The sequence below is a fragment of the Alligator mississippiensis genome, chromosome 7 (genome assembly GCF_030867095.1).
Source record: "Alligator mississippiensis isolate rAllMis1 chromosome 7, rAllMis1, whole genome shotgun sequence".
In the NCBI taxonomy this organism is placed as follows: Eukaryota; Metazoa; Chordata; order Crocodylia; family Alligatoridae; genus Alligator; species Alligator mississippiensis.
The window spans coordinates 34,808,450-34,819,399 of record NC_081830.1 but is presented as its reverse complement, the minus strand read 5'-3'; the positions used below and the strand labels follow the sequence as shown (position 1 = coordinate 34,819,399).

The following is a 10,950-nucleotide window of genomic DNA, read 5'->3' as shown; positions in this document are numbered from 1 at the left end:
CTATCTTTGGGCAGTTGATTGTCTGTATTGATTATTTCCTCTCCTTAGTCTGTGGTTTTGTAGGTGTTAATCCTTGCTCATTAACTTATCAAGGGGGACCAGTGGGGAATGGGATAGACCCTGTTCCCCTGAGCACTACCAGTAGTAACTAGGAATAACGGCCATAAGTTGCCTGAGAGTAGGTTCAGGCTGGACATCAGGAGGCACTACTTCACAGTCAGGGCGGCTGGGATCTGGAATCAACTTCCAAGGGAAGTGGTGCTTGCTCCTACCTTGGGTGTCTTCAAAAGGAGGCTAGATAATCACCTTGCTGGGGTAGTTTGACCCTAGCATTCTTTCCTGCCCATGGCAGGGGGTCGGACCTGATGATCTGCTCAGGTCCCTTCAGACCCTACCAACTATGAACTATGAAACTTGTTATATAGTAGCTCGCTACTTTGTATTGAGCTGGTCACTGAGTGTATCATGATTGATTGGTAACACAGTAGCTTAGCAGCCAGGCCTGCATTAGATCCTTCCCCCCCTCCCCCACACCATGTGCCCCAAGACAGACACAGTTGCACAAGCACCCATGTAATGAGTTTTGCCTGTCAGCAGCTAGAGGTGCAGGGCCCCAGAACCCCTGCACCTATCTCCTTGACATCTGGCAGGCTTTGTGGCCACAGCAGGGGCTAGCAGGTTTGCAGCTTTCACCCTGCTGCACCTTAACACACACTCTGTCACCCATTTCACAATTTTTGCTTGTCCGCTACTTGAGGTGCAGTTTCCCCTACTACCCTGCACCTGAAACATGGCACACATCATGCTCTCAGCAGAGGCTACCATCTATGCAAGTTTCATCTGAATCAGCCAAAAGACAACTAAGTTATAGATATTTCATTGATTCCCCATTATACTCTATGGCCAAATTTCCAAATCTTTTCTGAATTGATTCGGAAGCTCTGAATCAATTCAGAAAGCCTAACGCTTCCCACAATTCAATTCAGATTCATAGATTCATCCTCCAAATCATCTGAATGATCTCCAAATCTGAATCACGATCTGAAGCTTTGCACAGCCCTAATAAGTATATCAGGGATGTACATCAGGAACTGGGGGAGCATCTGTTCACCAAGACCCCCCAGAGGAGGACAAAAAATAATGGGCACAAGCTGATTGAGGATTTCTTCAGGCTAGACATAAGGAAGAACTTCTTTACGAGTCGAATGCCAAGGTTTTGGAACAGGCTGCCCACAGAGGTGATACTGTCATCCGCCCTGGAGATCTTCAAAAAGCATCTTGATGCCCATCTTGCTGACATCGTCTGATCACAGCAGTCTTTCCTGCCCAAGTCCAGGGGGGCTGGACCCAATGATCTGTAAAGTCCCTTCCAGACTATGAAACTATGACACTTTTAACTTGGAATAAAGCAATGTTTCTGGAATAATATCTTTTTTCCAGCAGGAATAGCAATAATTCAGTAAAAGTTGTCAGTATTTTATTTTCTGTTCATTTCTGTAATTTAAATAACAAACAACAATGGCGCATTAAAATGCAACCTACAGTGCTAACCCTCAGCACTACTGTATTGCAAATAATAGACTATATAATAAATTATCTGATAATAGTATCGACACAGCATATTCTTCAGTTCTCAACATAGGACTAGAAAAGTAGTTAGCTGTGTTAGTTTGAAGTCAGATAGGAAGCAGGTCAAGGGCAGCATCTTGGAGACTAATGGTTAGTCTAAACTGCCACTCTGCTCTGTCTTCTCCCAACATAGATGTGACATTTACAGCATATCATTCTCTTAAATATCCACCCTGATGATATCAGAGAGAAAAACATCAAATCCTGTACCTTGATCCAGCTTTTTCATTTTTTTCCAGAGACAAGTTTTCTCCCAAGCACTTTTTTGAGGGCACACTTCACCTCCTGATTCCTCAGTGTGTAGATGAGGGGATTGAGAGCTGGGGTGATAGCACTGTACATAAGGGTGACTATCATATCTCTTTTTGAGGTACTGCCTGAAGAGGGTGGGGTGTAATTGAAGAAAAGAGGTACATACAGCAGGGCCACCACTGTGAGGTGGGAGGCACAGGTAGAGAAAGCTTTCCACCTGCCTGCTTGTAACTGGACCTTTAGGAAGAGGAAGGAGATGATGTAGACATAAGACAGGAGGGTGATAATGAAAGGAAGTAGAGCAATGCATGTGGTGACGATATTAAGGAGGCTCAGGTTGAGATGAGTATTGCTGCAGGATAGGTGCAACAAGGGCTTGATGTCACAGAAGAAGTGGTGAACATAGTTGGGGCCACAGAAGTGTAGGTGGGAGGTCATAACTGCGTGCATGAGAGCATGCACAAAGCCTGTGGCCCAGGTGACAGCTGCCAGCAGCAAGCAGACCTGTTGATTCATGACTACCATGTAGCGAAGTGGGTTGCAGATGGCCACATAGCGATCATAGGCCATGACCGCCAGCAGGATGACCTCGCTGCTTCCAAGGAAGTGGAAGAAGTGGAGCTGGGTGAGACAGGCAGAGAAAGAGATGGCCTGTTGCCCCAGGAGGAGGCCAGCCAGCATCTTGGGCACTGTGACAGTGGAATAGAAAATGTCCATCAAGGAGAGGTTGCCCAGGAAGAAATACATTGGGGTGTGAAGCCGAGGCTCAGCCAGTGTTACAGCAATGATGGCACCATTCCCCAGCAAGCTAGTAAGGTAAAGCATTAGAAATAGAATGAAGAAGAAATGCTGAAGTCCCCAGACATTGGTCAGACCCAGGAGGATGAACTCTTTCACTTCTGTCATGTTCTCCATTTCTAGAATACTCAATAGAAAAAATAAGTGCTAGATATTTATTATAATAAGTATGGGAAGTAGCATGGAAATACTAGCTCTCTCTTAATATATCTATGTTTGTGTGTGTGTGTGTGTGTGTGTGTACATACACACACACATATATATTCAAATATGTTTTAATTCATATATATATTATATATATACACACACAGAGAGAGTATATAGATATAAATACGGAGGAATTTATGTGTGTGCGTGTATATATATATATATAGGAATTAAAGTGTATTTGAATTTTACTTTTTATTACTAAATATGGGTAAAAAAAATGGCTTTACATTTAAATGTTCTTATCCTGTCCCTTCCTCACTTCATGAAAATTAGACAGTTTTTAAAATAAAGAATAATGATGTCCCTTGCCATTGGACTGGATAAAATGAATATTCTATACAGCAGAAGCATATTGGACCCAAAACAGGTGTCAGTGGATTATAAGTATTCTCCAACAATTACCTTTCCTGGCTTGAGCAAGGGACTGGACTAGATGGCCTCATTCATTCCCTTCCAACCCTACTTTTCTATGATCCTATATGTGGTTTTTAAAAAGGGAAAAGTTAGTATAAATTCTCTCTCAGTCACTCTCTTTTTATCAATACATTTCTCAAAGCAAGGAGTAAAGAAGATAAGAAAAGACAACAAAAGACCAAAACACTTGCTTTCTTACTATTTCTCTTGATAATATTACCCCTCCCCCCCATTCCAACTGGAAAGAAACAGACTATAGTGTTGGTAGATTATAAACATTAGATGGAAAAGAGAGAGCTTTCTTTTTAGGCACAACATGGAGGAAAAAAAAAAAACTCCCAAGTGAAAAAACCGTTCCCATTTCCCAGTTTTTGGTTCTCACGTGAGAGGCTACCAAAAGTTGTATATACCTTTAAAAAGTCTTCTGGATGATCCAGGGGATTGACAAATGAGACGCACATCTGTACCTGTTAAGTGTGTTGAAAGAATACTTAGGAATTGAATTATAAAACACCAAGAAGATCATAATGTGCTAATGTTTAATCAAAAGAAAACACTGTCTTACTCAGCTATTAATGAAATGCATAAGTAGAAAAGTAGATAAAGGATACTGTGCAGACTGTGGTTAGTTAGAATTCCAGAATTCCTTTAACAAAGTTGCTGAAAACATGAAATGCAGTAATGGAGTAAGGAAGGATGTGGCCATTCCTGCCACCCCCACTTTGGCTGTGCCACACAGGCACAGTTTGCTCTGAACTCGGTCCCTGATCAATACAGGTTGTTACCAAAATTCGGAGACAGCAGTGAGCTTTGAGCTTACCAGTTGATCAAGGTGAGATCTGGGCAGAGCTACTGTTTTTGCATGGCTCTGGATCCCGGGGGGTAAGCACTGCTGCTGTTCACCCTTTCTCTCCCTCCCCACTCCCTGCTGAGGAAAGGAGAGGACAAGTGGCCATGGAGATGCTCCCTGTCTAGGCTCCAGAGCTGTGCAAAGTCAGGGGCTTTGAGCAGACCCTGCACTGAACCAAAAGGGAGTGCAACCATACTGTCTTCTGGATCCATCCCTGAAAGGATCTAAGAATATGCCTTTACTGTGGTCACAGTTCTGATTACAACTCACATTGACATACCCAAACTTGTTTGCACATGTTTTTTTCAGGTATTACTACCGGTTCAAGCTTGCCACATTAGTATGTCTCCTGAGGGGTCTGAGGATTTACTCAGGTTTTCATGTGGGTGTTGTAGCCTGCACTGAGCCTCTGCTGCCCTGGCTACACTGCTACCAGTGCTTCAGCTAGGCAGCTTGAAGTGAGCACATGCATGTTTATATAAGATGTAGTCCCAACAGTTATCTTTGCGTCAAGACAGCCTAAATAATGAGGGCAAGCACTACGTAATAATGAGTGAGAGACTGATTAAGGGGAAGAAAACATAGATCAATAATCGATAGCCTTTTATTCTCATGACACACATTTTTAACTCTTCCCTCTGTGGATCCATGCCTTAGCTTCCTGTGTCATATCGGGATCAAACTTCTTGGCATCACTTTAAAATCCCATGCAACTCTCTTCTCTGCATGTCCTCCTTTGGCAAGTTTTCTATTGCCTCCAGTCCCTCCCATTTCACTGTTGCTACCAAACTTGTACTTTTCATGGAGTGAATCAAGTTAACTCATATAAGATGAACTCAAATTAAACGTAGTACGTTTTTATTGACATTCTTCTTCCCATTATCTCTTATTTGCGTTTGTTGTCTGGTTGTGAGCTCTTTCTATGCACTCTTTCTTAAACACTTGAAAAACATTTGTCTATAGGAAATAGTCTTTGTAATAACAACAACAACAAAAGAATAGGAAGTTTCCCAAAGAGTTCCATACTGGGACTAGGGTTGAAAATGTGAGATTTCTGGCTACTTTCCCCAGTTAAGACAATATCTCTCCACCAAGGAGATGCTCAGGATCATAGCGAGTACCCAGGTCCTTGGTACTCTGTGAAGGTAGAGTCAAACATTGCTAAAGGTAGCAGGAGATTCATCCCTTTTTGTATGGGTAGTGGTTGATGTCACAAGAGCACGTACAATATAGCATATGACTACTACCTATAACATCTCCACCCTCCACAATATGAAACGAAGAGTTTCACCACATCTGCCATGAATTTTTCTTGCCTATATCTCTAGGGAAGAGACAGTCTTTAATAGACAGCTTGTGTTCCACCTGGGTTACTTCCACGCAGAGTTAACAGGAGACTTAGTAGGTCACTCACTGCACTCAGACACTTGAGACAGACATCCTCAGATAGCTTGGGATATGAGATAGTTCTGTACTGTACACTATAGATTCTGTTTCTGAAAATCAACTCAGCAGAGCAGGGACTGCACATTTTTAGTTATTTGTCCAAAAATTATAATAATTTCATGGTGCTGCAGATTGGAAATGCAACAAATATTTTTCTTTTATATATGTATGTGTGTGTGTGTTTGTGAGCACACGTGTGTGTGTGTGCGCGCACGCATGTGTTTACCTTTCTCCTTTTTGTGCAACTTTTCCATTAACATTCATGTGGTTTTTTTTAATTAAGAGTTTTGATTGTTTTGCCTATCCCTCTCTCCTCCCTGTGACTTAAACCATTTGTTTATATTGTTTTGTTTTGGAAAAGTTAAAAATATATATCCTGAAATTACTTTATTCATGACATTTTGGAATAGACACAGAAAAGTGAAAAAAGTTAGATAAAAATCAAATGTGCTTATACAAAGATCCACTTCCAAAATTAGAACCTTATCTTCCAGGAATAAAAATGTTTTTCAACTAAACATGTCAACAAGCTCCACCAGCAAAATTAAATATCAATATAAAGCCATGAATATTATTAGCATTGTCTGGTATGATGCACCTCTAACTTACAGGGAATTAAGAGTTCAACTTGCAATAAAATGAAATGGTTTTTCAGTTCCTAAACCAGTAACTAAACATTTCTAAATAATTATCAGTTCCAGGCTTGTTTATTGAGCATCACCACATAAAAAACAAACAAACCCAACAACAACAAAGCAAAAAACCACCCCCAAAAAACAAATAACCTCTTACACATACAGGACCCTCATATTCAAGTTCAGAAATAATTCTCAAATAAATCTATTTATTTAAAGACATAGTGGCATTATGATCATTTCTCTAGTTTGTCTCACTTTCTCCGTGTCTCTATTTTTCTCATCTTAGTACAGTACCTTGTAAGGAGATGATTGAAAGAAAAAAACAGAACCTGAGTAACTTCTTATGCAAGATCCGTGTTTGTATTTGTGGATTTGTAAATCATTCTCCTGGATTTACAAATCATTATCTTCTGCAATTTGCTTCTATCTCCTACCTGGATAAACCTGGTGATTTTTCAGGTTGAAGTAGTATGCCAGTAACTGAAGTGAAAAAGCAAATTAGGGGAATCTCAGTGCACACAAGCTGAAAAGTGTGCCATGATCATTCAAGAAAGGTGTGATGGCCTAGCACAAAAGGAACCTTTTTATCATATGCAGTACTCATTTAACAAACAGTCTATGATAACAATAAGGAAGGACAATTTCTAGTCCATTAATGGCTCCCCTGGGACAGGGTCTATGAGCCAATAAAGAGCTTTTGAACAAATAAACCAAATATTCCCTGGAAAGAATGAGCTCCACATTGCTGAATTGTCTGAATAATTATTATAATTATGATTAGGATTAGGATGGCTACAGGTATACAGCTTTCACTGAATTTCAGTGGGCTGTAGGTAACTCTTAAATTCTTCTGAACTTTCCAAATCTGTTGCAATAATTTCTGAACTTGGTGTTACCTGATTATTTGTTATTGCAAAATTAAAGTGGGGGCTGGGGGTGGAGAATCACTGGACAATTTGTACTGGGGGAATCATGAAACTTGCATTCTGCTTTTGGGTCTGAGCATTAGGGGAGGTTTTCGCAGCCACCTGGGGGATTAAGCTTTAGCATTTCAATTAAAATTCATGAGATGAGGTGATATAAATCTTCAGGACATTTTCTAAAATGTAACTTGCTAAGTTTTTTAATTGCTGACACCAGGAGGGTGTGTGGATTTTTCTAGAATTATCTGAAATTATTATTTCAAAGAAGCCTTAAGATGTATAGCAATGAAAACATACTGAGAGGCAATAGGTTGCCTCTACCTCAGTATTTATGGCATGCAGTTGGGAGCAGTCGTTCCAAGGGTTCAGGCTGTGCTTTCAGGACTATTTTTGGCTTTTTATCAACTCCTGTCTAAGGCAAAGAGCCTGAACCACTACAGAAACCCACCATACCTTTACTGGTAATCTGGATGGAGGAGTTCACAACCACCTCATTTCAGAGCTTTGAAGCCTTGGTGAACAGGCTGACCAAGCAGCTGTCTGCCACTTCTTGGCCCAGGGAACCCCAAGGTGGCGTTGGCTCAACAACTAATTTAACAACCTTTGCCTAACACCAGAGACAAGAGAAACCCAGAAAGAGGTCCCAGCAACAGTGGTGCAACCCAGAAGCAATCTCCAGAACCCAGAATCTCTACCAGTCAGCCCACTCGTAAGCAATTTGAGAGATCCTGGAGGGGCCTGAGTCATTCTGGCTTATCCCCTGAAAGAGGTTTCATACCTACCCCAGCAGCATCTTTGATCCCATGGCAGAATCAGTCACCCTGCACTCCACATTCACCAGATCTGTGTCACCCATCAGCTCTGCAGTGTTGACACTAGATTTTAGGAACCCAACTCTTATAACTTTGTTACAGGCAGGCACAACCCTCAGCCTGACCATAACACCTGCCAGTTGATAATAGGCAAATTTATTGATATGGAGTGATAATAGAAAAACAATAATACAAGTAATCAAACAATTCTGTATCTACCAATCCTGGGGCTGTCATCAAAGTCAAAGTACATCTGTTCAGGAAGCAGGCTCCACTCTGCGGCTGTCTCTCTCAGGTGTTGGCAGTCTGGAGGTGGGATCCCAAGGCCCATAGCCCCCTCTCCAGTGGAGTGCATGAAACAGGTTGCTGGTGTGTGCTCTCTGTCCATGGAGGCCTCGGGGACCCTTCCCAGGGATCGGGGATGGGAATGGGGACCCTTCTTAAGGAAGAGAAGGAGGGACAAAGAGGGACAAGAAGGAACAGGGAGGGACAGGCCAAAGGGAGGGACCCTTTGTGAATCTCAAGTCTCTGCTTTTATATTCTCCTTCCCCCTTGATGACTCTTCATCCGTAGCTCTCTCTTGTTGGCTGTCTCTCTGTGGTCACACATCAACATAGTCTTCCAGGCCTTCTCCTAATTTGGTCTGTTCTCCCAAAACTGAGTCTCAGCCCCCCTGCTGCTCTGGGCCCTTCTAGCTGGTGTCATTTACCTTGTGTTATGGGACAGTATGGTACACACTTCTTTGGTTCCCAGGCTGTGTGTCCTTGTTGTGTTAAACAACCTGTCTGCCTTGAAGGCTGTGATCTCATGTTATGGCATGCCCCCCCCCCCCCCCCTTAATTCTCAGGCTGTGTCCATTCATTGGCCTTGTTGTGCTAGACGGCCTGTCTGCTTTCAGGGCCATGAGAAGTGTGCATGTCCCCAAGCTCTTTAGAAATCCATTTAATCCCTGCTGTCCATCTTGACCCTTTATAATACATACATCTATACCTATAAGCCAATTCCCCCCAAAAACAAGCCTTTAAAGACCATTTCTAAGCCAACACGCAGAGGGGCTTGAAGCTCATTTCACATCAGAGGATCATAAGATAATAGGAAAGTGGGGCTGGAAGGAAACTCATGAGGTCATTTAGTCTGGTTCCCAACTCAAGGCAAGATCATCCCCGACTAAACCATCCCTGCCCAACTGGCTGTTGAAACTTTTCAAAGATGGAGATTCCACAATTGCTGTAGGCAGCCTGTTCCAATGCTTGACCACCCTCATAGTCAAGAAATTCCTCCTAATTTCCAGCCTAAATTTCCTCTGCTGTAGTTTGAGGCCATTGATTCTAGCCCTGCCCCTTATGTTCAACTATGTTCCTTGCAGCCAGCCACCATGTGTGGGGTACCACTTCTTCAATCCCTATAATCCCATGCAACTAACTATAGTTCCTTAAGATTCCTAAAAAAGTTTTAAAATCTGTTCTGAAATAATCTAAAAAAGTCAACAGCATCCTGGGTTGCATTAACAGAATTGCCACTTGTAAATTAAGGGCAGTGATTCTTGTGCTCTATTCAGCACTGATGAAGCCTCACCTGGAGTACCATGTCCAGTTTTTGGCCCCACACTTCAAAAATGTGTGGACAGTTTAGAAAAAGTCCAGCAGAGAGCAACAAAAATCATTATGGGTCTGGGTGGAAAGACTTATGAGAAAAAACTGAAAGAACTAGGGCTGTTTTGTCTGGAGAAGAGACAACGGAGGGAGGACTTCATAACAATCTTCAAATAACCAAAAGGAGTTTATAGAGAGGATGGAGATGGGCTTGTCTCTGTGACTACAGGGAACAGGACTAAGAAGAAATAGCCTCAGGCTGGAGAAGGGGAAATTTAGGTTGGAGATTGGGAGGGACTTTCTGACTATGGGAGTGGTCAAGCATTGGAACAAGCTGCCTAGAGAAATCGTGGAATCTCTGTCCTTGGAAATTTTCAACAGCCAATAGGACAGGCACTTGCTAGGAATGGTTTAGTCAGGGATGATCTTGCCTTGAGCAGGGAACCAGACTAAATGACTTTGTGAGGCCCCTTCCATCCCCACTTTCCTATTATCTTATGATCCTTTCTGGTGTGAAGGTGAGTATAAGTCCAGCAAGAGGAGTTGCTGTTCAAAAGATTATGTTGATATACAGAGTAAGTATACAGAAGCACTGAGGAGTTTTTAAGTTGACCTAGGAGGGGTCTGGAGAGCCAGCGCACTCCAGACACTAATATAGACTGCCCCCAACTTGTAGGGGTCCTTCCTAATGAGTCCTCAAATGAAGCAAATATGTTGCCCTAGACTGGTACATACAGCAGAGATACTGCTGTGAGGTGGGCAGCACAGGTGGTGAAGGACTTTCTTCTTCTTCTTCCTCAGAACTGCACTTTCAGGATGGGAAAGATGATGATGTAAAGGTAGAACAGGAAAATGATGATGAAGGAAATCAGGGCACTATTACCAGAGACAATGCTGAGGAGCATCAGGTTTTGGCAGGTGCTTCTGCAGGCAAGAAGCCCCAATGGCTTCATATCACAGAAGATGTGATGGATACTGCAGTATCTGGAGGCTTGTGATGTGGAAATAACTCTAATATTTATAGAAACCAATATATGAATATTTACAAAACAGAAGTGACAAGTTGCTACTGCCCTTGCAAGGGTTGTGTGGCCAGCCTCTTCTTATCCTGTCAGTCAGATCTTCTGGGTGACCTCCCCTAGTGTCTTGTGGGATAACACACTTCCTGCACACACTGTGTCCGGGAAGACTAACTTCATCACATCTTTTCCTCTTTATAAAATCATAACTAGACTATTAAGATACCTATTACAAACTCATCCTAACATATCTTGGTCAATCTCTTTGGCCATTTCAGTAATCTTCCAGCTTTACTAGATTTTAGCCCCTTTTCATCTGCATTCTCATTTACATTTGCATGTTCAGTCTCCTGGTTATATTTTGAGC

General features: G+C 42.2%; 1 protein-coding gene across 1 annotated transcript; it reads right to left on the bottom strand.

Annotated features, from left to right (window-relative positions):
- Nucleotides 1–1,854: 1,854 nt before the first annotated feature.
- LOC132251910 (olfactory receptor 12D3-like) lies at nt 1,855–2,796 on the bottom strand. Its single transcript, XM_059731835.1, has one exon. It carries the CDS (start codon nt 2,794–2,796, stop codon nt 1,855–1,857), a length of 942 nt encoding a protein of 313 aa, XP_059587818.1.
- Nucleotides 2,797–10,950: the final 8,154 nt, after the last annotated feature.